Source organism: Pelodiscus sinensis, chromosome 32, assembly GCF_052426305.1.
Source record: "Pelodiscus sinensis isolate ZL-2025 chromosome 32, ASM5242630v1, whole genome shotgun sequence".
Lineage (NCBI taxonomy): Eukaryota > Metazoa > Chordata > Testudines > Trionychidae > Pelodiscus > Pelodiscus sinensis.
Window position 1 is genome coordinate 14,756,840 of NC_143083.1, and position 27,144 is coordinate 14,783,983.

General features: G+C 52.7%; 1 protein-coding gene across 4 annotated transcripts in view; it reads right to left on the reverse strand.

Annotated features, from left to right (window-relative positions):
• STK11 (serine/threonine kinase 11) overlaps positions 1 to 27,144 on the reverse strand; it is a 63,602-nt gene that overhangs the window by 13,512 nt on the left and 22,946 nt on the right. For all 4 annotated transcript variants that reach the window (XM_075902665.2, XM_089774901.1, XM_089774902.1 and 1 more), the window contains exons 2-7: positions 25,274 to 25,357; positions 19,947 to 20,036; positions 18,022 to 18,154; positions 16,514 to 16,650; positions 15,528 to 15,655; positions 5,275 to 5,332 (exon numbers count right to left, since the gene is read on the reverse strand). In XM_075902665.2, coding sequence (XP_075758780.2) covers positions 5,275 to 5,332; positions 15,528 to 15,655; positions 16,514 to 16,650; positions 18,022 to 18,154; positions 19,947 to 20,036; positions 25,274 to 25,357 — 630 coding nt within the window. The remainder of the gene's footprint in view (positions 1 to 5,274; positions 5,333 to 15,527; positions 15,656 to 16,513; positions 16,651 to 18,021; positions 18,155 to 19,946; positions 20,037 to 25,273; positions 25,358 to 27,144) is intronic.

Genomic DNA, 27,144 nt, shown 5'->3' on the forward strand with positions numbered 1-27,144 from the left:
CTTCCCTACAAAAGCATTTCATCGCCAATAAAAGGAGGCACTGACATGCACTGACTTTCCTTTCCCTGCCTAACGGGTCTCTGGCAGACTTCTTTTTGTTCATGGGGGCCTTGCTTGTGGCTACACAGAGAATAGGATTCTTGCTCTCCAAGCCTGGCTGGGGGGGCAGGGAGAAGAGACCATACAACAGACACAGCCTACCTGGCATGACAGGAAAGTCAGCACGTTCCTATTTGGTATTCAGGCAGGTCTACAGGCCTTTCAACCGTACGTGGAACGAGAGCGGCAGGGGGGATGTGAACGCTATGGTGGTTTGCCAGTTACAACCATGTGGTTCACCCCACAGGACATCCCTAAAACGAAAAGCCAGCAGGTCCGCCCCAAATGCACTGTAGTCGGTAGTTATGCCTACCTCTGGGTCTCTTCAAAAGAGCAGCCAGGCTGGGGCAGACCAAAGGCCCAGCCAGCCCAGTGTCCTGTCTGCTCACAGTGGCTAATGCCAGATGCCCCAAAGGGAGTGAACTGAACAGGGACTCACCAAGTGATCCCTCCCATCGCCCATTCCCCGCTTCTGGCAAACAGACGCTAGGGACACCTTCCCTGGCCACCAGCCACTGATGGACCCTCAACGTACAAGGCGTACCAAACCCTGCACTGACTTGGCTGGTGGATTTCCAGTCCTTGGGAGGCGGCTCTCAAAGAGGAGACTACAGAGAAAACTCCACTACCGGGTGATTTAGCACAGCTACTGCAGATCCACCAGTCACCACTGCAATTTTGTGGGGAGGCCACATCTGGAGTGTTGCATCCAGTTCTGGGCTCCCCATTACAGAAAGAACGTGGACACACTGGAGAGAGTTGAGCGGAGGGCAACAAAAACGATGAGGGGGCTGGAGCACGTGTCTTATGAGGAGAGGCTGAGGGATTTGGGTTGTTTAGTCTGCAGAAGAGAAGAGCGAGGGGGGATTTGAGAGCAGCCTGCAACTCCCTGCAGGGGGGTTCCAGAGAGACTGGAGAGAGGCTGTTCTCAGTGCTGATGGATGGTAGAACGAGGAGCAATGATCTCTCGTCGCAGGGTGTGCATGTGTCTAGTTTGGATATTTCCCTAGCCGGCGGGGAGGGGGTGGAATCTCCATCCCTAGAGGTGTTTAAGTCCCGGCTTGGCAAAGCCCTGCCTGGGATGATTGAGTTGGGGCTGGTCCTGCTTTGGGCAGGGACTTGGACTCGATGACTCCGGAGGGCTCTTCCAAGCCCTGGATTCTAGGCGGGCTCTGGGCCTGCTGAGGCCCTTGGGAGAAGGAAGGGCAGGGGCAGGAGTGAGCAAGTGAGATGCTCAAGGAAGGCTGCCAGTCATGAAGGAAGGTCTGAAGGAAGGGCTAGAAATTTCTAGCAGCTAGTGCCTCCTCCTGTCCTACTTTCCAGGAGAGTAAAAATAGGATTCATTAACAAGTGAAACCTGAATCCCTGTATTGTAGTCATGCTGGATTCCATCCTCTGGGAGATGAAGCCAAACATTTACATATGTATATATGCTAATCAGCATGTAAAGCGAGAGAAAGTCAATGAAGTACAAAGGAAACCCAAGTCCTACTGGAAAGAGCCCCTCACAGAATGAAGCAGACGACGGGATTTCCTGCCGAGCCGTGTTTTCCACGTTTCCCAGTAGGCTGGTTTGCTACTGCTGGCCAGGCTACTCCTCCACCCAGCGCAAGCCTAGGCCAAGGCGGCGTGGGCCACGGCTGCGTCAGGAGGCGAGCATGAGACGGAAACGCGCTTTAGTCCACTGCTTAATCCCAAATGTCATTGGGCTGCTTAGGGGCCCACCACTAGGACAGCCACCTGCCCCCTCCCGGAGGAGTTCTGGGTGGTTTAAGAGCCCGCTTCACAGACAGCATGGTCTCCAGGACAGGCAGATTCAGCTGGAGCTTCTCTTCCCCCAGCAACCTGACACCAGACCAGCGGCAGGAGAGGGAAGCTACGCTGGCCGCTCTGTGGGTTTGGGGGAGTCCCCATGAAGCAGACATGCTGGCCGAGGGGCACAGAAGCTGGACTGAAACCCAGCAGGATTGCTGCAGTCTACAGGGAGCAACAAGGGCAAGGCTGGGATGAACAATTAGACACCAGCCTGCCTTCAGAGCCTAACGAGCCCGCACGGCTTGCAAATCTCAGCTCCCAACCCCTAGCCTTCCTCGCAGCCAACATGGAGCCCCCGTTCCTTTCAAGTCACAGTCCATCTTCACTCACACCAGACTTCTCCGGCACAGCCGGCGCTTCGAGAGCGCCTCCTGGCTAATTCACCTCCCCTGGGTCACAACTTGCGTAGTCAGGACAGGAAGGCTCTGGCAAGGTCTCCGAAAGCAGATGCCTAGCTGCAGGCTACTCAGCCCTTACCAGGAGGGAAGCCGAGAAGCATTTCCCCACCCCAGTCATCTGGGCCATGGACAGAAACTGGACTGCCCGACGGTCCGAACCATCGCGCCGCGCTCGCAGCAGCCTGATTTCACCCCCGACATTACGTGGGAGGCGGCGCGAAGGCAGGCACACGCTAGCTCTCTGCCAGGCAGGGCAAGCTACATGGATGTGTATTTTGATGGGGGGCGGGAGGGCGCTAGCTGCTCCTGCTTTGCAGCCAGAAGGTGCAGGGCTCCAACATGGTTCCTCCAGCCTCCGCCTGGCGAGAGCTGGAAAGCAGCAGGGAAGATGCGGGTTCCAAAGGCGCATGTCAGTCTTCGCCCCAGAGAGGCGCAGGAGGAAGCATGGTGCGCCGAGCACAGGCGGGGGCGTTAACGCCTTCACACGCACATGCTGAGACTCATTTGCAGGGTGTGGGCAGACGAATTGAGAGCTCCTACCTGTGCGCTGCACAGAAGAGAGAGAGACCCGGAGGCAGAGCAGGAGAGGAGCTGGTGCTTTTCTCTTCAGTACCTTGCACGCTGGGGAGAATGTGGGTTTTGCATGCCCCCTCCCCACCCACCGGAAGGGGCTATTTGACCTCAAGCCAATGCCCCAGCGAGCGCTGGAGACAGCCCCTGGGAACAGAGGCACAGGCCCCACCAAGTATGCTCAGGGCATCACTGGCCACAGGCGAACCGATCCCTCAGGATTTCAAGGCCATGCACCTGAACAGCAAGGAAAACCGCTCCAGATACCCTTTGCATCTGCTGCCAAGGGCAGTAGCCTCCCGGGGGGGAGGGGGGCCATGAAGGGGGTGTCACCCGCTCTAGCCTACAGGCCAGCTTGCACTCCTGCCGATGAAGGGTCAAGCGCTCCCTCTCGCTGGCTACGGACCGTTGCAATCAGATCTCTGGCCGCACAAATCAAGCATGACGCTGCTGGGGAAGCAGGCCCGTTGGTTGCTTTGGAAACCAGAGGCAGAGGCAGGATTCTGCAGCCACTTCATCACTTTCGATTTTCTTTTCAAGTGCTGCTGCAGGGCCATTGAATTCAAGTTACCAAATGCCGTTCAGGAGCATTAAGCCCTTCAGTAGCAGCGCAGGGCACCGAGAAGAGGGTTAGCGATCCCTGGAGAGCCAAGAGCCCTGGGCAATGGGGCTGCACCAGCACTCGGCAGAGACGCTTACGCCCAAGCCTGCTGAAAGATGCGCTACCAGGCTGGTTTACCCCAGCTGGCCCTGCCCGGAAGGCAGCAGGTTCCAGGGCTCTGTCATTATTACTCGGGGGGCGGCTGTAGTCTGCTCAGATGGAATCATTTGCCATGGCTGGCGGGGTAGGAGAATTTTAATTTGTTCCAGTTCAGGAGACTGCAACTGGGAGCCGCCGGAGTGCGGAAAGGGCTGGGAAAGGTTAGCCTGTCCCTGCTGAACCAAAATCCAGCGCTGTGGAAACAAACGTAATGCAAGGGAATTAATTCAGTTTGGGGGAAATGAGGGGACGGGAGGCAGGCGTCTGGCTGACACCAGAGAGTCTGCACAGCAGACCCTGCTCCCAAGAGGGTGCAGTGGGAGGGGTCCCGAGAAGGGGAGCACAGCAGAGGCACTGAAGGCGTCCGTGCTGGAGAGGGAGAGGGCCTGGCGGCATCATCAGGGTGCAGCAGATCAGCCAGCCCGGGGCTTGCAGGAATTGCTGGGCCACAAAGCCAGGTGCCTCCTGCTCCTGCCGAGTTCAGAAGGTCACCCCTCAGAGGCGCCTCCACGGCGCAGGACTAAGCCGGGTCTTGGCCACTGCCAGGGCACACCCCCATCCCAGGCCCAGGCCGACGGCCAGCATGCAGGGGTCGCAGAAAGACGACAGCTGCCCTGCTACCGAGGGGCCAGCGTGCCTGTTACATGAGCAAGCAGCTGCTCTTCGGACCGTTGCTCATTCCAGGCCCTCGGCCGAGGCAGCGCTACAGAACCCCAGCCGTGTTCAAACCCCTCTCGGGCTTGGCCCCAGGTTTTCGCCCGTCTCCTGCCCCACCAGGGGACCACGGGATAGCACCCGAGCTACAGCCCTCGCTTTTCCATAGGAAAGACCAAGGCCCCGGGTGGTTCGGGCTGCAGCCGGAGCAGAGCAGGCCGAGCGCCGTGCAGGATGGGATCCTGGTGCTGACGTGGTTCCCAAAAGCGCTGAGGCAAGTCACCAGCAGGGGTCCTGCCCAGCGGCTGCGTTCCAGCGGGCAGCAAAGGCCCCCCAGCTTGTCTCTGCTCTGAGCAGGAAGAGCTTCTAGCGCTTTCGGTTTGTACTTCTACCCGCCCAGGGCAGCTCTGCGCCGAGGCAGCCTGGTCACACTGCCCCGTACGCTCAGGGACGCCGGGATTTTCCTTCTCTACAGCAAGGGCAGGGATGCGGGGTGGGGTAAAGAACAATGTTAGAAAGGAAACCTTCCTCGGCCACTGGATTCCATACGGCGCAGCCACCGGCCGGGGCACCTCTGCCCCTAGACCAAAGATCCAGGGGACTGAACCACTGGATTTAAAGAGGCAGAAGACATTAATCCAAATCCCTACTTCCAGTCTCCCCCACCCCCCGCAACCTCCCCCTGCCTGCACTACTGCTACCTGGCTTGGGAGTGTCAGTATCGGTGCTAGAAACACATTTAAACATGTTCATTATTTACCGGTGAGCAATTCAAATGCTCCAGCTCCACGCTTAAACCAAGCAAGCCAACTAGATTTGCATGGAAGCTGCCAGAGCTCCAGCAGAGCTGGGGGGAAGGATATCTACTGACTGCCACGTGTCTGCTGTCAAAAGAAAAAACAAGTTCACAGCGAGCACAGGCCCATTAGCATAAGCAGCAGAAAGAGAATGACTAAGAGGAGGAAGCAGAACACTCACTTGTGCTGCCTTATCTGTTGTATTGAAAATCTCTTGGCTGGGTCATATTCAAGCATCCCTGAAAAGGAGGAAAAAAAATCCAGGTGTGATTCTCAGCCACTTTAGAGAAAGGCAGCCCAAAGCCCCACTCCCACCCTGCTGCCCCATGACACCATCCACAGCTCCAAGAGCTCCAGGCCGGGTCAGCACCCCAACTGACTAGCTGTGCCCCACCTGCCGAGTGGGGATACGCCTCCCTCCCTCACACGGAGGTCAAGTGCTCTCCCTCCAGTCAGGGCTTCTCTCTGCACAGACCATCAGCCTAGCTCCAGCCTTGCCACTGCGGAGCGGTGTTTAACCACGGAGGCCCCGGGCCAGAAGCGGCATTCGAGAGCCCCTGTGAGGCAGAGCTAGAAATAACGAGCCACTCTCCAGCCAAACTCTTCCCTGCTTGCCAGTCCTCCTGGCGCTCGCTCTCAGTTACGCAGCTCGGGGCATGGGGAAAGGAGCTTGCCAACAGAATTCTTCTCCCTCAGCCCACCCAGCAGATTGCCCCACATCCCCAGAGACACACTGACTGCGACCCCTGCCCTTCAAACGTTGAGACTCGCATGCCAAGAGAAAGAGGAAAAAAGTTCCCACACCGCCCCCCGGAAACCGGCCAACAATGCATTAACCGGTCCAGTGCCCTGCTGCATGCAGGATGCAGGCATTCTCCATGGAAACCATCGCTAAGCGGCTAGCCTGCTGTACCAATAACATGCCTGGTGCTTTCCAGAGAAATGACAGACCCGATAGCCTAGGGACAGAAGCCCAGGGATTTAGAACCAGGGTTCCAGGCACCATTGGAAGGCGATGCAGCTGCTGCACTGGGCTTTTGGGGAGTGAGGCGCTCTGAGCAGGTTCGCTTTCAAACCAAGTGCAGCAGCAGAGAGTTAGCGTGGAGGAACCGTACAGCAGTAGCACAGGGAGGAGGGATTTCGAAAGGAGGGAAGCATTGGACAGGCACTGACCTCAAGCAGCCAGGGTGGGAAAGCTTTGAAGGAGAGTGGAAGTAGCGAGGGAATTAGACAAACAGTGTGAGGAGTAAGAGCAGACAAAGTTCTCTGGCCTGGTCTCCAAGGTCAGGCTGAGGGGTATAAACTTGCTGTGGAAGGCAAGGGAGAGCCAATGGAGGGACAGTGGCGAAGAATAGAAAGAGCCCTTTTGGCAGGAGACGGTGGAGTTGCCTGCAGGGAAGCTAGGCAGGCCAGAGAAGAGACTGCAGTAATCCAGATAAGAGCTTGCCAGGCCCCACATTAGCAAATGGCTTCGGCAGTCCTGTGGGCAAAGGGATGGATTTCTGTGACGAGAGAGAGGAAGAGAGGCCGGATCCACCCACAGAATGTACCTGTGGGAAGGTCCCTAGTGACAGATTGTACTGCCAAGTTGGAGAGCAAGCAGAACGGGGCAGTGGCTGGGAAGAGACGAGGGATGAGGTGTTGTCGAATGAGGGACAACTACCGACAGTTGTCACTTGCTTGTGAGAGCCAACCCTCCCTTCGCGCACCAAGTCCCCGTGGAGTTCACATGGGCAAGGAGCTGACCGCTGCGCCCTTGCGTTATGGAACAGATGATGCCGACAACGAGCGGGTATTTTCCACTCCCACCGCCAGGCCAAAGCCACTCCCATTCGAGCTGAACACCATCACCCCAGTGCCAAACGCACCGAGGAAAAGGGCTCACTCAGTTCAGGCTTGCGTTACCTTCCCGAGTGCTACTTTTGGCCCATCAGGAAGGGCTCCTGGAAATTTAACCAATTCCTTCTTTCCGTGGTACGTGCAAAGAACAACCAACCTTTTACTGGGAAAGAAGCAGCATCCACTCACATAGCACCAGCGAAGTGGGCTTTTAGCCTCGTTCCAGCACCTGGGACGCTAGGGTAGCAACCATCACCCAATTTCTCACCTCACCCCCCAGGCCTACAGAGGGGCTAGGATCAGACCCAATTAACATGGTTGTTAATGATGCCCACCCCACCTTCCACCAGAGGCACCAGCCATGTGTGGAGAGGCAATAGCTACTCGTGGACCCATTGCCGTTGGAAGACAAGCTTTTGAGCGCCAGAGGTGCTCTTCAAATCAGACTGAGGGCGTGTACACACTGGCGGTCACTTCAGCATCATTTAAGCGGCTCAGGGGTGTGAAAAAACCGCCCCCAAGAAATAGAAGTTACACTGGCCTAAGCGCTGGTGTGGACGGCGCTGTGCTGGCGGGAGAAGCCCTCCCTCCGACAGACGCCCCCTCCACAAGCAGCGGTATCTAGCTACACGGTGGGAAGAGCCGGGCAAATCCGCGCTAGCAGTAGTACAAGGGCACAGCTGAGCTGCCATCGCGATTCTAGTGCGGACGCGCTCGCGGTGCCTCCCAGCTCAGACCAGGGTGGAACAGACCTTTCGAGGTGAACTGGCCCATCAACCCCCTGCAGGCATCAGGGAGGGAGAAGAGGGGAAGCAGCCGGAGTGGGGTTGGTGGTTTGCAGACAGTTGCAATAAGCCACCAATCCATAAAGGAATGTCCCGGGACCGACATGCTCACGACCCTGCCTACACACTCCACTTGTGTCACTTCCATGAGCGTGTCCACGCTGTTGCAGGGGCAGTGCGAGAGTCACAGGCTTCCTGTGCCTGGAGGAGCCACTTCTCAGGCAGTCATCTGGGCAGTTGTTGCATCGTCGTCCCGGCTCTTCTCCAGAACCGCTCCCCCATGACGCGCAGACTGCGCCGACCCCCCAGCTACCGACAAACCTCTTATCCGCTCCCTACCGGAGGGGGCGTGATTAGGGGACTCCTGCCAACCTTGCACTTCTTCTGGCGGGTACTTTCCCTTTCTTCTGTAATCAGACACACGTGTCGTGGTCCAGCAGCTTTCTCCCTCTCTCCTCATCTTACATAAGTAGCAATTGGAAACGCGGTTCAAAAAAATCCCACACCTAATTAATGATCCTCTGCAGAGGATTATTAGAGGGACGCTTCACAGCTGAACTGCCCAAGTGGTTTTATTTAAAAAAAAAAAAAAAAAGATGTGATGGGGCAGATCGCACATGAGGACTAGTCACTGAAATCGGATACTGGCGAGGCTCCTTTTTACTGCAGTCAGGTAGAACTCTCTATGGGGAGACTTTTTTTTTAAATCAAGAAAATCATGTTTCAGGAGGGCCCCTTCTGCAGACATGCCAGGCCTGCGTTTCAGCAGCATTTTCTGCCAGGCAAAGCAGCCAAACTGGCACAGGACAGCACGAAGATCCCAGATGTAATGGGACGGTCTCAAAGCTGCTGTGCTTCCTCATGGCACCCAGGGGTTGAGACTGTTCTGCTGGGGGGTTTCAGGCATTAAGGGACCTTCCATCCCAGCCTGCTTAAACCATGAGAGTAACACACAAGCATCGACTGCAAGGCTTCGTGGCACACGCCAGCACAGGCAGACTTACAGTTTGCCAGATGGAAGAGGTGCAGGCAAGGGTGTGGGCAGGAGAGAGGAAGCATCTAAGGTAGGCTGTAAAAAGGGGAATTACAGCACCCATTACAAGCAGCCGTGCCACACCACATTGTTCTCAGAGAGGGCACAGCAATGAAGGGAAATGGAGCCAGAAAGCGTCTTTAAAGGGAAGAACTGTGCACTGGACGGTGCTGGGAGAGGAAAATCTCATCAGTGCAAACTCACTCCTGGATTCAGCTGTACTCACATCGCAGCTGTGGGGCTGAAGAGACTCCATAAAGGCAAGACATCCCGCACGCTTCGCCAACCCAATCGCCCAGGAGCATCCGCCCACAATGACCACACCGACAGGCTCTGCCATTCGCGGGGAAGGGTTCCATGCCGTTTATTTGGGAGGAGAGAGATGAAACACACTGGAGCAAGGAGAGTCTTCCACTGGGTGCCCCGCTCAGACCTCTGCACCCACAGTGCGGCAGAGGGGTTCAGCGAGCCCTTGCTCGGGTCATCTTGGAGCCTGTGCCCAGCACAAAGTGCAGAACTCCAGGCAGCGTGAATCCCCTGGCCAGTTACACCGAGGACAGACACAGCATGTCCTGTCCCCTTGCCACTGCCAGCCACTACTGCCCCCTTACATGGTCCTGGGCAAGCACAGACACAGCAGGCTGTTGAGTGGCTTCTGGCAGCCAGAAGCCTCTTTGGGCGCATGTTAAGCGGGCAAAGGAAGCAACAGCTGTAGTGGGCAGAGCTCCTAGGTTCCAGCTGTGAGTGCCACAGACTCAATGCCACCCTCTGAACGAGTCATCTCCCTGCGCTGCAAACCTTCCTTCTGTAAAATGGGGAAATAGTACCCCAGAACACAAGAACTAGGGGTCACCCAATGAAATTAATAGGTAGCAGGTTTAATATAAACCAAAGGAAGTATTTCTTTGCATAGCGCAGTCAATCTGTGGAACTCCTTGCCCCAGGATGCTGTGAAGGCCAAGACTAGAACAGGGTTCAAAGAAGAGCTAGATCAGTCCATGGAGGACAGGTCCATCAGTGGTTATTAGCCAGGATGGACAGGGAGGGTGTGTCTAGCCTCTGTTTGTCAGGGCTCGAAACAAGCGACAGGGGAGGAATCGTGTGACGATTCCCTGTTCTGTTCACCCCCTCTGGGGCACCTGGTATTGGCCACTGTGGGCAGACAGGACACTGGGCTGGATGGACCTTTGGTCTGGCCATTCTTATGTACCTCAGATGCATTGCAAGGGTCAGTACATGCAACTCAGCATTCTGGTTGAAAGGGTGCCCTCTCCAGTGCATGCAAAACCACTAACCCGCTAATACTTGAGGGCCTTTTTGGGAAGACGCATGAAGAGAAGAAGAACTCTGCTCCCTCCCTCTACCTCCTGGGAAGACTTTTTAAGAATCACCTCTCTTAAATCATGGGCTCCCGTCCTGCACACTGGAAGGCCAGCAGTGTCTTTCAAGTGACAGGCATGGGGATCCAACACAAAGTGACCCTGGACTAGTGTGCAGATGCTAGTGTGTGGACAATGAATTCTGACTACTCCCATGTCTGCAGTATCCAACACATCCACCTCTCCGGCATTGACCTGGCCAAGGGTTTGGTGCACAGAAGGTTTAAAAAAAACCCAGTTTTCTTGCACAGAAATTCATCTCACCAGGGCAGATAAGTCACAGAAGTGACGTCCGAATCTTAAGGTCACCTGGACAGTCTTCCATTTTGGAGAACTTCTCCCACAGACAATGGGGGCCAACCCATGCTAGTCCTCATTTCCATCAGTGGAAGTATGGCAGAATCAGTCCTCTCTTGAGAAGGCAGAAACAGCAGCAGTCTCCCAATGAGCCTGTCCTGGAATACTCTGGTACCACTCTCGCTAGGAGCTTGAAATAGGCCAGTAATGGGGCTAGCCGCCCCACATTACTTGGCCTTCAGCAATCCTGCTTCCTCTCTTGCAAGATAAAAGCTGGTAAAGACGAAATCAAAGGGGGAGAGGGGAAACCACAGCAGCTTGAGTGGCTGCAAAGTAGTAGTCATCAGAAAACCGGAAAGCTTTAAAAAGCATCTTCTTGGACGTGCTTGGCAGCCCGCTCGATGCAGCGCTTCCAGCCAGCGAGGAAACACTTTGCACCGCGCTGCAGCCTTCTCTGATGAAAACGGGATGAGAGCTCATGGCTCGGCTACGTGCTAGCAGAGTCCTCCCGAGGCAATGAAGGGGGACGAGCCAAGCTCTGGGTATCTGTGCTGTTCATCCGCAAAGCTGGTAGACATGTCCTGGCAAGCCTGCCAAGAGTCCACTTGAGTTCAATGCCAGCAGCTGCAGAAGATGCCGGAGCATAGCAGGGAACGTGGCTGTACAATGAGCGGCTGAATAGGGGCAGCAGGCAAAACCCGTGTCACCAGCACTGCCCACAAGGGTACGTGGCAATGTGGCACACGGGCTCGACTTTGGGCCTCTCTCTGCTGTCTGGGATGCCCAAGCTATCCCTGGAGCAAAAGGCCTTCCGCCGTGGGAAGGGGCCCCACAGAGTTAAGTCACCTCATGCCTATTTGGCACACGGGTGGCTACAGAAAGGGAGGGGGCCCAGTCTCACTCCAAAGCAATGCTGAGCGGTGCTAGCCAGCTCCCAAGTGTAACTGCGGAGAGTAGGCAAGTGGCTCCTCCAGGGGGCACAGGGAGGAATGCTTAGCACCTTTAGCAGTTGTATATTAAGTAGCGTGCAGCTGCCAGTCACGGAAACAGATGGCGGCTGGAAAACCATCATCTAGGACAAAGGGGGCAAAGAAAACAGACCGACAACCTAACATCTTTTGGTCAAGGGGCCTGAGGGATGAGGAGGTCTTAGTTATTCAAGGGGAGCCTGAAGAAGAGGCAGGAGATCTCAGGGGCCAAGCGTTACCTCAGAACAGATCACCAAAAGGAAAAGGCAGGGAGGACGAAGGCTTTGCAGTTGCTCAAGCTGCACATTTCTGAGCACAAGCGACTTGCACCTGGAGTCAGGAAGGAAGCGTCAGACCCATGCCAGAGTAGTTCAATACCAAGGGCCCTGGAGAGGCTCATCGCCTACCTCGGAAACATCGAGCCAGTATCTGAAATCTGGCTGGTACCAGACTGGACACCAGCCTCGCTGGGCCAGTGGAGTGTCCTAGGTGGGCAATTTCCAGACTCCTAGGAGAGAGGCTGCTTTCCTGAGTAAACATTTGCCAATCAAAGCGTCATGGGCCGATCTGGACAACACGCCCCAGCAGACGTGACCATGTCACAGGCTCCAAAAGCCTCAGACAGTCGGCCCCAGTAATCTCAGCCAGCTGTACTGAGAGCAATTTCTAGCTCTGCCTTACAGAACTGGTTCTGAGCTACTGCAGCTAATTAGTGCTTTGTAAGATACAAGGAAATAAAACTTATAATAATCAAATGGAGCCAGGAAAGTTAAAATCATCTCCAGAGAATCTGGAAGGCTGGCAGGGGGTCAGCTGTGGCCTAGACAGGAAAATGAATAGAGGCTGCTGAAACCAAGGAGCAAAATCAACTCCTCAAAAGGTGTTTAAAAGCAACAACCTTTACAGCTAGCACCACCTGCTGCACGACTGCGGACATGCAGCTGAGCGAGAAAGGCTGCCTTGGTCGCTAACGCTTTGACAGGATCATTCAGGAGCCTGGAACGACAGCCCTCAGCCCCCGAGAATGGCAAAGAAGCGACTGCTCCCTCAAGGAAGAGATGCAGGTTGGCTTGTAGGTGTCTCTGGCAGCAGACGGCCTAGCCACGCTGCAGGCAAGTCTGGAACTCTGGTTACAACGCCATGGGGGCCATGACGTCGTTACGGTTCATAGCAGAGGTGGGTTCTGACTGGCAAAGAGTCCAGCCAAGTGCAAGCTGCAGCAGCACTGGAACTGGGAGAGGCGGGAGCAGTGTTGTGACCCTGTTCTCTGGCTCTCAGTGCTCAGCCACTAAGCCACCCATGCCTTCCTTCTAGGGCCAGAGGGGCACAGGTGTCCAAGCGTGCTCAGTCCTGTCAGGGGGCCGCTCATTGTTATGCTGCACCTTTCCCATCGCTGATGGCTGTAACTGGCTTCTGTATTGTACAACAGAAGAGAAAAACAGCCTATCCCCTGGAGAGGGTGGGCCCTGAGATAGGCCAGAGAGGGTGGTTCGCCCCGCACTATGAGCCAACCAAGAACAGCCCAAAGCAGAGGAGGAGGGTGGATGTGGGACGTCACAAAGAACCTCAGTTCCTGCACAAAGCAAATGACCTTGCTCCTCTTTAGTCCACTCCCAAACAGGTCACCACGGGGAGGCAGAAGCTTCAGAACTGAGTCCAAGCCAGTACGACAGCACCGTGTCTGCCGCCCATCTCCCAGCATGAGCCAAGGCAGAGCGGTGAGAAGCAGGACGCATCGAGACCCACGCAGGAGCTTCGCATCTCAGGCACAGGAATGGTCTTGACTACAGCTGCTTGCAATTATTCCTTTGGGGGGGAGCAGACCATGAGCTGCATCACAGCAAGCAACAACACCCCCAGAGCTCCAACTCTGAAGGCTCTGAGTAGAGACCCTGGGTCCCAGGATCTCTCTGACCTGGAGACGTAGTCTGGGTGATTTCCAGAACCGGTTGACCCTATCCACAGAAGAGGCCAATGACCACGCTTCAGCTAATGTCTGAAAGGAGGTCCCACTTGACTTGCGTGGGCTGGAGAAGAATATTGGTAGATGAGTGGCCTGGACAACATGAAAATCCAACAGCACTTTAAGCATTTTGACCCTGAACACACTATTTGGGGTGCCACCCAGGCGCTGAGCTCCCCAGCCGTGCAAGCCGACGGGACTGCCTTCACACATAAAACGAGCAAGGAGCAAGCTGCTATTGGTTCAAATGGAGGCCCCCACAAGGTATTCAAGTACCACACTGTGGCTACGGCTACACCGCCACTTTTTTGTGGAAGAGGATATGCAAATCGTGCTCACATCCACATTTCTTATTCTGATCTTTTTGCGGAAGAGGTTTTGCCAATAAAAAGCCCCGTGTAGACGGGGCCATTTGTTGGGGAAAAAACCCCTCTTTTGCAAGATCCTGTAAACCTTGATTTTTTGAGGAATAAGGGACCTTGCGAAAGAGGGTTTTTTCTGACAAACGGCTCTGTCTACATGGGGCTTTTTAATCGGCAAAACCTCTTGCGATTCTTTAAAAAACAAAAAAAAACAAAAAACACACAGCAGTGTAGCAGTAGCCTGAGATCCTGAGTAGGAGGGGGAGGTTCCCCAAACCCTTCAGCCTAGAGGACACAGGATGAGCAAATACTGAAAACCCTTCTGGGGGGAGATGCAATGCTGCTGTCATAGCCGGATGACCAAGCTAACCAGTCCCTGCTGGATCTGAAGAACACGGGGCAATTCAAGATGCCTGAGAGTGAAAAGCTCTCTGAGCCTTGGGGTGTGGTGCTAGTTAGTGTAACAGTGCACACAGACATTCCTAACAGAAAATCTCCAATCAAGAGGCACACCCGTAGGGGCACTAAACGTTGTAGCAAATGGCTGAAGCAGGGGGACTAGGACTCCCAAGTTGACTTGTGGGGATAGGGTGGGAGCGTCCCGCCATCACTCCTGGTGTCTGAAGGGCAAGCAGGCACAGAGAGGAAAAGGGATTGCTCACAGTCACGCAGCTCATCCGTGGCAGAACTGGGAGGCTGACGAAGCTCTGCAGGAGCAGAGAGGCTCAGCCCAGAGGAAGGACGAGGAGTTAATCGCGGAGTTTTACCCGGAAGAGATGCTTCAGGAGCAGGAATACCCACAAGCCAGTAGAGTTGGCCGAGCGTGACTCCCGCAGTTACTTTATTTGTTGTGCAGTCGCACCACGCAGCCCCGCACGAGACCAGACCCCATCGCGTGAGGTGCTGGACACACAGTAAGAGATCATCTGTGCCCCACAAAGCTCAGTCTAGACAGATGACAAAGGGTGGGAGGGGAAACATGCTCACAAAAGGCAAAGGACTTGCTCAAGGCCAACCAGCAGGTCAGTGTCAGAGCTAGGAATGGCACCCTGGTCTCCTACAGGCCCACCCTGAGCAGTGCTACCTCTCCCAGGTCTCGACCACAGGAAGCTCCGCCGATGACTGTACTGCCCACAAAGTTCCTCCTGAAAGCTGAGCTGCAGGGGAACAGGGCAGACTCACACTTCAGGACTGGATGCTGAGCTCTCTCTCTGTGCACCAAGCAGACCCTTGAGGAGTCTGTCAGGGGCACAGCAGGAGGCAGCTCCTGGAACCATGCACTTAATACCAACTGAAGCATTTCACACAGCAAGCCACAAGAGATGGCATTAGCATGGTCTCAGGTCCACGGGAGGAGGTTCAGAGTCGACGCTGAAAAGAAAGCGAGAGCAGAAGCCATCTCCTCCATGGGCACCATTATACTTATATCTTGCTGTATAAGGCTGGGCAAGGATCTTAGCCAGATGCTCTTGCTTCAGAGAGACTAGCATTAAAGTGCTGATGTGGCTCGAAAAATCTGCCCTTTGGTGGGTTTGCCCTCAAGGTTTTAAAGTCTCGAATGCATATGAAATTGGAGTTCTAGTATACGGCTTGATTCTCTAGAGAAGATGCATGCAGCCCATTTCAGGGGCCTAGTCCACAGCACCCCCGAATATTCCAAACCTTCGCAAGCTCTGAAAGGAGGAAGGCTCGGACAGACTTCTCTACGTTCAGAGGGGTGCCTCTCCATCTGCAGCCCGACTGCTGGGCATGTGTTGCATCCACAGTTTTACCCATTTTCATTCCGGTCATTTGAAAGAGACGCTCACCTCTAAGCAGGTCGGAGAGCGGAGGACCACAATCCTCAGGAATTGTGTAGTCCCCTTTCCCGATGTTTTCAAATAGCTTATAGATATTATCCCCCTCAAAGGGATAAAGACCCGTTGTAATGTTGTATCTGTAAATGCAGAAAGATCAGTGAGAGGATGAACACAGGCAACACCAGTTCTAGTTCAGCAAACAGGTAAGTCAGGAAAACAAGAGAAGCTGAACAATGTTCCCTCTAACTTTTTCCATCCATGTGTGGAATACAATTTGTTCTGTGCACCACCAATAGAAACACATGCTACAGGCTGTGGGCAGCCGGGGTGCTCTGCCAATCAGCTGGATGGCACCTGAATCTCTCCTGGGCAGCTGCCCTAGCACTCAGCTTACAGGGAACACTGCATGACAGATGCAGACCCGGATGCATTCCCAACTCCTGACACAGCATTCTCTCAACTTCACACATCCACAAGAACCAGAAACTTATCAAGCTCTCTCTCCGACAAGCTGAGAAGGAAGACTTTAAAATAAATGCTTGTGGGGTGCTCAGATACTGCCCCCATAGGAGCCTCAAACACACCTGGCCAGATAAGGATTGAGAAATGGCTGGTATGGAGTTACCATAGTCAGAGAGACTGGTTCCAATTGCTCTGGCCCTCTGGGCATTTGCTCCTGGATGTACCCACCATTCAATGGGGAGGGCTAGGCTCACAGGGCATCCCCAGCTGCAAGTCCCAGAACAAGCCTGTGGCCGAAGCAAGTAACCCATGGGAGCAGAACAGAGTCACTCAGCAGCTGCTGAAAAATCGCACAGGTAGCAGAAGGGGGTGTAGCCCCCCCCCCCGAAAAAAATCGAACAGGCAGCAGAAGGGGGTGTGGCCCCCCCCTTAACGCACGTTCATTGTCAGGGCTCCTAGCAGCCAGACCAAATCTGACCTAGGATTTGTTGGGAGGGTTACAGATCCCCGAGGGTTCCCGGGCAGGCACTTACAGCGTGACCCCTGCTGACCAGATGTCCACTTTGAAGCCTGAAAAGGTATCCAGGCCATTGGCAATTTCTGGCGGCTGGAATGCTGGCGACCCTTGGCTCGTTCTGCATGTATCGTCCTCTGCAAACGGATGCAATGCCTGCAGCAAGAGACGGGCAGGTCAGTGTGCCAAACTTGGCAGACGTCATCGAGGATCATACCCAGGATAAAAGCTTCACCCTCGTGAGCACCCCAAGTGTGCCTCGGCCCAGTTCGGGGGGTAACTACAATACACCACCTGTAGTCTCAAAGAACAAGCGGAGCTGGCAGGGTCACATGTAGCTGAGGTAGGATAACTCGCCCTAGCATAAAGTTCCCATTTTCAATTACTTATAACCAGGGCACGCTGAACCGTGGTGAGCCCCGCTCACCAGCCACGCTGTCCAGCAATCTGCGCATGCGCAGATCACCCGAACCCAGCTCTTCTGGGTTACAATCTACTTGCCACGGGCGAGTAGGTTGTATTATTTGTCGAGCCCTGCTTATAACCTTGCCCAACTAAACATTTAGACTGAGGCTTTCTATGCTGTATGTTTTTCCTAGTCCACTTTTTAAAGTTTCAGGTAAAACAGTTCAAACATTTCGCATAATGAGATTAGGGGAACATGTATTGATCTGTCCATAAGAAAAGCCATACCGAGCCAGATCAATGGTCAATCTAGCCCAGGGTCCTGTCTGCTGACTGTGGCCAACGCCAGATGCCCCAGAGGGAGCGAACAGACCAGGGAATCATCAAGTGATCCCTCCCCTGTTGCCCATTCCCAGGTTCTGACAGACGCTGGGGACACCCTCCCTGCCCATCCTGACTAACAGCCATTGATGGACCAAACCTCCATGAACTTCTCTAGCTCTTTGTTGAACCCTGTTATAAGCTTGACCTTCACATCCTCTGGCAAGGAGTTCCACAGGTTGACTGTATGTTTGTTTTAAACCTGGTGCCTTTAAATTTCACTTGGTAACCCCTACTTCTTGTGTTATAGAAGCATTATTTACTCCTTTTCACTTTCTCCACACCACTTGTGATTTTATAGACTTTGGTCATGTCCCCTCTAAAGAGTCTCTTTTCCATGTCAAAACGTCCTCACAATTCTTTTGTTGAGAAACTCTAAGACACTCTTAAGAGTTTGTGTCAAGGAGTGCCTTTTGCTGTCCCTATGGAAAATCATCTACACTCAGCCCAATTATCAGACTCTGAAAATCTCAGTTTTGACCTGATTTAGCATAACAACAACAAAAAACCCGATTGTAACGATGGGTGAACCAATAACGCATAGCAGAGGGGGCTGAATAGAAGCTGCCTATTCGACTTCAATTCATGAATTTCCTGACTATTGAGCACTTGACTTTTGTAACCTTACAGTTCTTTTGATGACTTCTTTTGGAGACACACATGCTCGTGTCCCTCCAAGTCTCCAGTGTGTAGGTCTCTAGCTGGTGCAGGGAATGAGGTTCACAAGCCATCCTCACGTACCTCTGCGACTCCTAAATCGGATATTTTTAGTGTCCCATTGGTTGTTAGCAGGAGGTTCCCCGGCTTTATATCCTTGTGGACAATCCCTTGGCTATGCAAGTATTCCAAGCCATCTATGAGCTGGCAAAAGTACCTAGGGGGAAAAAGAGGGGGGGAAGGGGGGAGAAGTGAGTCAAGTGACTGAAGCTCCATCTGAGCTATTGCCAACATGCAGAGGAAGAAGGGCAGTGCTCCAGGATGACACAGGCTGGGCCTACATTCCCTTTGCTACAGGGAAACTGGAGCAGGTTAGGTCTATTGCATGTTTAGAACAGAAGTGTCCACCTGCTGCAGCTAGGCCTAACCTTCCCTTTCTCCGAGACACTTGACTGTCCTAGATCACAGCTCTCCCACTCTGTATCTGGCTGTAAGTTCCGCTAGCTGGCAGAGACGGGGAGCCAGGTACAGGCCCCAAGAGGGTTTCTGGCTCGGAAGCAGCTCAGCAGACATTTATCTCAGTTCCACGCATGACTCCTCCCTTCCTCACGCTCACTCTTAGCAAGATGTGACCAACTGCGCCGTGGGGTCTCCAAGGGAGCCACAGAACAGCAGGCCTGGCCCTTGCACGCAGCGGGCTAGGCAAAGCAGGGCACGCAAGCAGCTGTCCTCCGAGCTGACATCTACCGATGTCAAGTTGACATCTCGGAAAGACGCAACAGAGCCTATTAACCATCGCAGCTGGGTGCACCGGAGAAAAGGCACAGCCAACCTCCGCAGGCACACTGACTGGCAAGTGCTGCACAGGGGCCAGCATCTAAGTGGCTTCTCTCAACACATCGCTAATTTACAGTCAAGCTACGGGCAAAGTTACATCCGGGAAGCTGAGACTTGGGGCTGGAGGAGAATGAGAAAGAAGGGACGTGTAGGACTGTTAGGAGAGCCCTTAGGAACTGAAATGCTTCTATTTCAACCTCTCCTGCACCCCATAGCTAGTGGCACAGCCATGCCTGGCAAGCTGCTAGTAACCTGTAAATACCCATTAAGCGGTGAGCTTTCAGGGAGCGTGGAGTGAGCGAGCCTTTCCCAGGATGCACAGCACAGCACAGCAGAGCAGACTGGGGACTGACAGATTATGCATCAGCCAAGACCTGTAATTTCTTCGCAGGGATTTGACTCTCTAGCTCCCCCTGGCAGGTCAGAGGGTGTCAGTCTTGTCAGGAAAAAGCCCCAATTTCCATAGGTCCTGACTGAGGGCTCGTCTAGACTTGCTTTCACTTTCAAAAGAAGAGAAGCAAATTCGGCACAAAGAGGAAAGGATTTGACTTCGGCTCCAAATGCCCCGCTCAGGCCGTGCAGGGCAGGGTACGGAGCATCACAGGGCTGCTGCTCGTGATTTTTCACCCTCCTCCCTTAACATGCTGCCCAATAAAACAGTCACCACGAAACACCAGGAGGAGACATTTCACCGGCTGCAAAATCTGGGTCTAACTTGTCAGCAAGTTGCACATTTAGCTCTGGGCCAGATGATCAGTGATGGGGCTTATTTCCCTCCTCCAGAGGAGGACTTGGTCACACCAGAAGGCGTTCGGAGGGTATTGCCCTCCGGTGCAGCTTCCCGGCACTCAACACGGCCTCAGCCGCCTCTCGGGAGCAGCTAAGGCACGTGCAAGGCAGCGCGGCAGGAAAGGGAGTCAGGAGGGATCTTGGGGTGCTGAGATCAAAACCCTAGAACAGAAAAAAGCTTTTGCTTCCCAGAATCCCCCACGCCCCTCAGCGTCTGATTTTCTTGGGGGACGCTCTCTTGTACCGGACGCACGCTCCGCTCATAACAAGCTTTGAAGCGCAGCCAGCAGCCCAAGCCAGAGCGTGGGAGACGATCCCCATGAACGCAAGCACCATGGCAAGAGTGGGACACACTGTGGGTTAAGAACAGCTGCTGCACTTACCCGTGAGCCTGAAAGACTGGAAACCTCTTCTCTGGGACGCTGTCGAGCATCTCCTGCATGCCGCACACGCAATACTCCATCACCATATACGTGAAGGCAGAGTTAAGGAAGCACCATGGTTAAAGGCACGCCCAGACGAGCCCCGCTCTAATGGCAGTTCTGTGCCACTGGGGAGCGGCAGTGCCCTGCAGGGTACATGCGCCAGTCGTTGTGCCATGTTTTGCGAGGCCCTCCCGTTCAGTCTCTATTGGGGCAGCCTTTACAGGGATGCTAGGGGCTGATTCTGAAGCTGGGGTAAGGGGGAGGAAGCATTTCCTCGGTTCCTGCCTGTTTAAAGGGAAGGTGCCTGCTGGAGGTGGCTCCATGCAGCAGTGAAATTCCTTAGTGTGCCCTTGAGGCACTGGGAAAGGAATCCCCTCTCCGGCCCTGATCCTAGGGAAGAGAAGCTGTCATCCAACCCTCAGAGTGGTGGCTAGGCCTGATTTTTTGCCTCCAGACCAGTACTTTCAGTGGGGCCCAAGTTTCCTAGAGCACCTCTGAGCCCAGCTTTCTCTTCCAGAAGGGACAGAATAAGAGACGCGTGATTTGGGGGCTGTTTTAGGAAGAATCAATCATAGAATACTAGGACTGGGAGGGACCTCGAGAGGTCATAGAGTCCAGAAGCCAAAACGTTTTTGCTTTCACATTGTGGTGTTTGTCCAACCCCCACACAGACAGTCTCAAACAGGGCTGAGGAACTGTCTGAATCGAGGTCGGGGTTTCCTTGGGGATGATCCTTCCTTTCATTTGCCCCACAGCTCCTTTGGTCTCCAGGCCAGGGCACCAGGCCAGGGCTAGGAGAGGGAAGGCAAAATACTTGCCAGGCTCCTCTTCAGCAATTCTTGGCCAGAAAGGCAAATCCCAGGGAATCCAGGAGAATTGTGGTTAGCTAGTAAGAGGAAGGGGGGCTTGAGCTGCCCTGGGAGATCTGGGCCACTACCCCATAAATACCCCAGGCCCGATGGACAGAAATAGCTGGTGAAAACTCCTCAGAGAGAAGTAACAGTCTAGGCCCCTCCCTGTCAGCAGGGCATAAACACTCTGGGCTGTTGGGCACTAAAGGGAATAAGGCTACAAGGACCTTCAGTGATTGGCTGGGTCTGTGTATGTGGCTCTGTCTATTTGATAGCCAGGCACAGGGAGAAAGAAGGGATCTGCCGCTGGAGACCTGGTCAGCAGCAGCCACCGCTAAGGTAGGGGTAGGCAGGTCGGGGATGGCTTTAGAGGAATTGCCCATACACCACTGCTTCATGTGCTTCTCACTCTTTGCCTCTCCCCTGGTGGGGCTGCTTGCTCCTCCAGCTGGCTCAGCCCAGGAAAGGGGGGTCATGACAGATCTCACTTAGACGTTTCTCCTCGCAGGAAACTCTCAGGGCAACCGGAAAGCCCCATCAGAGCTTGCCTTAAAGCCACAGGTAGTGGAGGCCTGCAGGGCCACGCAAGAACACCACATTTCTGAGATGTAGACAAGGAAGCAACGCGACTCTGGGGACACGCTCCCTATGAGTGCAGGGCACTAGTTTTGCCACTAGTCAGTCCTGGCAAAGCCCTTCCTTTTCAGGCTAGGCCAGAGAACAAGCTGCTGGTCTCCACACATGCTATAGCTCCCTGGGACGACTGACAGCCACAGGAGAAACGCGCCTGTTTTCAACGGGGGCCTTAAACTGTTCCACTTCTCTAGCACGTTCCCCCCGCGACCCCAAAGGGCTCTGCAAGCCTCAGATTGTGATCTTGCAGCTCTCATCCAGAGAGGGAAACGAAGCCAAAGACAACACGTGACTGATCCGGGACTAGAAGCCAGAGCCCGTAAGTCTCCCTTTCTTGATCTAATCCCCAAGGAAGCGGCTTGCACCAAAGAAGGGAATGAGCGGGAAGAAAGAAACCTTCCCACCTCTGAGTGAGAAATGCTAAGCTAGCTCCCACTTCACGGGTGTCTCAGAGTCAATTCCAGCCATGGCGCCTTTCTAGAAAGGACACTTCGCTTCCTATTTAAATAGCAGCCAAAATGTGTCATCCCCCCGGCGCCATTACCTGCAGCTGAGTGTTCTCTGGCTGACTAGCTAGATTACAGCCCACGCACCATTCAGGCTGGAACGTTCTCCCGCGTACGTCTATTACAGGCGAGCACGAGAAGGCAGCAGCTCTCATTTCTCCGAGTCAGTAGGACTCTCCTCCCACACACAGTTGCAGCTATCAATAATAGAAGCCATCAGGAGAGGGTGCCAGCCAGGAGGTTGCTTAATAAACTAGGTTTATTTTCTGCTTGGATGAGGCTCTCCATTCATCTCCAGTGCTGCCCTCCCATCAACTGTGGATCTGCTTAATGGCCTGTTAAATGCCAAAGTCTGTTTTTAATCCATTCACCACAGCTTTCCTGGGTCCAAAATCAGTGAAGCCTGTGACCAGACAAGCAGTGTGCTGGACACTGCACTGCCAAGGTAAAACCTAGCCAACGCATACATCTCACTTCCACCACCTCAGCGGCCCCGAACGGGGGTGGAGCAGAGGATGAAAACAAGTGTCTTTGATGCTCTTCTGGAAACGCACTTTTCAGGGGCAAATGCTTGTGCTTCAAGAGACAAAGACCGTCTTTTAGAATGGGACGGGGGAGGGGGAAGAGGCAGGCACACCAAGAGCTGCTCAAATTCTAAACTAAAGAAAAGGGATGCTTCGGATGGACCATGTCATCGGACTTGTCATTCTCCTCCCTGTGACCAAGGCTCCCAAACACACAAAATCCACAAGGAGGCTTTGCTCACAGGAGTAACTGAAGCTGAGCCCCCCCCCGCCGCCCTACTGCCACACAATACCGTCCCATCCACAGACTATTCAGGGTGGCCGTCCCCACAATTTGGGGAGGCCCACAGCAGCCACCTCAGCTGTCCTATGGACACGATGGTTCCCCATACTGATGCTAGCCATGGGGAAGGGGTGGAATGGGGATGGGACAGAGCAGACTATCCATACAATATGATGGGTACTAATTTAGCTATAACCACTCAGAGATCTTGCACTCAGTGTGGATAGTTTGCTGAAGACATCCATTCAGTGTGCAGCAGCAGTCAAAAAAGTAAACAAATTGTGAAGCATCATTAAAAAGGGAGAGAGAATATCTTACTGCCTCTATATTAATCCCTGATACGCCTACACCCTGAATACTATGTACAGATGTGGTTGTCTCATCTAAAAAAAGATCTACTGGCATTGGAAAAGGTTCAGAAAAGGGATTTGGAACAGGTGCCTTATGAAGACAGATTAAAAAGACTGGGACTTTTCAGCTTAGAAAAGAGGAGACTCGGGGGGATATGATAGAGGTCTATAAAATCATGACAGGTATACAGAAAGTGAATAAGGAAAAGTTATTAACTTGTTCCCATAGCATAAGAACTAGGAGTCACCAAATGAAATGAACAGGTAGCAGGTTTAAAACAAGCAAAAGGAAGTTTTTCTTCATGCATCAGAGTCAACCTATGGGGTTCAAAAAGAGCTAGATAAGTTCAAGGAGGATAGGTCCCTCAATACGTATTAGCCAGGATGAGCAGAAATGGTGTCCCTAGCCTCTGTCAGGGGCTGAAAATGGATGATTGGGAGGGATCACTTAATAGTTACCTGTTTCTGTTCACTTCCTCTGCGGCATCTGGCATTGGCCACTGTGGGCAGACAGGACACTGGGCTAGATGGACCTTTGGTCTGACCCAGTCTGGCTGTTCTTATGTTCAGAGGCAGAGCAGGGCCTGGGCTGTGTGTGTGTGTGTGGGGGGGGGGGGGGGGGCAAGGGGGTTGCCCTGGGCCCTGCACCTCCTCTAGGGATGGCCCTACTGCAGAGATGTTTGCAAAGATTAGGGGGCTGAGAATGAGGAAAGCAAAAGTGGGGGGGGGTCCCACCCTCCCTGGCTTTCCTTCTTGATTAACTTCTGAGCTGTCATCACCTTTTGCAAACACATGAGGTCTCCCTTGGGCTCTTTTTCCTTTCAGAATTTCAGCTCTTTATTAAATCAAACAGCAGCTTTCTATGCATAGTGACTGAATTATCCAGTGACCAAAATAAGGGAGGAAAGTGGTAATGTTGTTTATAATACTAATGACCTAGCTGCAAAGGCTTTGATCTAATAAAGTGCTGGATTAAATTAACTGGTGACTGTAAAGGGAGCACCCCCTATTGAGGAGCAAGTGTTGAAAATAAAAGCAACCATTTAACAGGGAAGGCAACAATGGTTCAACTCAATAAGGCCACATTGGTTTAAGCCAAAAGACACTTGGCTGTAGCACAGCAGCCTTTTCAGGAAGCATCTGGCTGCTCACTTTTACCCTGAAAAGGAGATCAGAGCAAACAGCAAGATTTGTAACTCATTCATTGAAGTTGGAGCAGTGTCTTGAGGATGCAGCACCAAACACTGGTTTGAGGTCTTGGTGCTCCCAGAAATCACAATCTAGGGCTTGGTTCCAAAACCAGGATTGTTTGATCTTGAAAAGTCAGGTTACATACCCCAGGGGAGTGGCATGCTCCGTATCTCTTGGGTTTATCGTCAGGCTTTGAGTGTTTAAGGCCCTTTTCACACTGTGCACCTTACAGGGGACATTCAAGGGAAGGACACAAAACCCAAGGTGGCTTTAGACAGTCTGGGAGCTAGCTCTGACCAGTGAAGAATATCAAGCCGGAGACTCCAGGGTTCAGCAATGCACATCTTTCCACAAGGCAGAAGTGCTGGCAGGGACCTGTACTCCAGAGAACAAGTGAATGGTTTTAACAAGAGGAAGGAACACCACACTTTGGCGTAGTTGAAGTTGACCTGCTGTAAGGTTGGCGGGGGCTGCTCTCCCGTCAACGTCGGCTACTCCTCGTCTTGGTGGAGTACCAGCGTGGAGGGGAGTGTGCTTCGAGATCAATTTATTGCGTCTAAGCAGACATGATAAATGCATGGCCAGAGAATAGATCGCTGCAGCAACAATACACTGTGCTGTGTAGACAAGGCCTAGGCCTGCTAGGTTCTATTTCTAGTTCTGATTTACTGTTTGACTGTCAACAAGCTAGTTTGACCCCCATCTGCGGCAATGCTTCTACTCGACTGGAAACTTGAACTTGAGGAAATGCGCTTGGATGGAAAGTGCTACTGAGATGCAGAATGTATTTTAAAACTTGAATAAATTCAAGCCCAGGAAATACTCAAATGGGTCTTAACCACCTAAATTGGAATCCTTTCAAAACACCATGAGGATTTAGAACAGTCACGTCTAAAAACAAGACTCAAAACCTTCATATCAACACCCAAGTGAAAGCAAAAGGATATATTTTCTGCTTCTCTTCATTATACAATACATCTACCAGCTGGATGACATTTTTGTGTCGTAGTCGTCGCAGGAGCTGAATTTCCCTGAAAGAAGAAAAAAGAAAAAAAAAGTAAGTGTATACCTCTACTACGGAGTGAAAATAATATTAGTCTATAGTTGCATGAATTGCAGAGTAGTTTTAGACACTGCTAATCCCAGTTGCTTTGCCCAAAATTAGCAACATGTTTTGTTTGACGGACAGAGCTATGAGTTTATTCTTTGGGTTTGTTAACCCAGAGTTAGAACCTAAAAATATTTGCATTCATTGACTAGAATCATGGGTCACCCCCTCATCTGAAAGAAAAAGATCACATGCGCTACTCCAATGCTGTTGAGTTTAGTTCCCCAACACAGCAAGAGGATGTTTAATTGAGAGTAAGGAAACTGGAATTATTCACAAGACCCAGCTGTGCTGGAATACTGCGTTGGAAGTGCAGTGTCTGTCAATGTAAAGGCGCGTTTTTCATTGCAGTGTGCTTCCCAGGGTAGATCTGGGTGCCAGGTTATCCATCAAGTTTGGCTAGGCTTATTGCACTCCGTGTTTTACAGAAGAAAATGAGGGAGGAAGGGGGGGAAGATTTGTCAAACAAGGAACAGCAATGCAACTGCAAACTCAATAACAGGAAGAGCAATCTAATGCTGTGTCACCCCACACAGGAATCAGCTGATCAGAGGGTTCCATTGGCAAGTCATCTTAGCCAGCACACTGCTTGCTAGCAAAGGGAGACAGTGCACAGGGACACTAATAAAAGGAAGTAGTTCTTCACACAGCGTGTGGTCAACCTGTGGAACTCCTTGCCAGAGGAGGCTGTGAAAGCTAGGACTATAACAGAGTTTAAAGAGAAGCTAGATAATTTCATGGAGGTTAGGTCCATAAAAGGCTATTAGCCAGGGGATAGAAATGGTGTCCCTGGCCTCTGTTTGTCAGAGGCTGGAGAAGGATGGCAGGAGACAAATCGCTTGATTATTGTCTTCGTTCCACCCTCTGGGGCACCTGGTGCTGGCCACTGTTGGCAGACAGGCTACTGGGCTAGATCGACCTTTGGTCTGACCCAGTACGGCCGTTCTTATGACACCCAAGCCTGCAGCCCGCATGCCTTCCCAGGATGGGTCTTTCTCCAGCAAGTGCCTGCAGATCAACTCCGCATCCTCTCCAGGCAACAGTTCACGGTAGAAGTCACAAAACCCCTCTGAATTCTAGGATATGCAGGAAGCAGCTTCATTAGCTTCTCCCAGACCAAGTACTCTGGCTAGAGAAGCTAGAAAGCTGGAGTTCACAGCTGGCCTCTGCCCCTGAGCCCTAGAGATGGATCATGAGCCTTACATAACACCTGCCAAGTAGTTTGGATGCCCAGCCCTAATAAACATTTCTCTCTGCATTTCACGATTTGGACCGCAGGAATACCATCATCTACATGAGCTAGGATGATCGTGCTAAGGATCAATGCATTTATCAGCAGCAAGAGAATCCAAAAAATAGCACTGTGCTGTGTCACGGTATAGGGCATTGCTGCGTAATTATGTACATTACTCTCTGTGATGGGTTCTGGGCAGGCACTGTAACAGACTAGCCGGACTGTCATTCTGTTCAGGAGGACACTTCCTTATTAAAGGGAACATTAACTTGAAATCTAGCCTTCTCCCAAAACGAGTTAAAAACAATTCCAACCTTTCTTTAATTCCTACAGTCTACTACTGTTTGAGAGTCATGTTTAAAACTACTCTTTCCCTGTTCATCATGTGCACAAAACATTGGAAACTAATCAGCTGACTGCATGATTTCAGGTAGATGCCAAAAAATCAATTAAAGAAATTCAGTCAGAGAATTTAA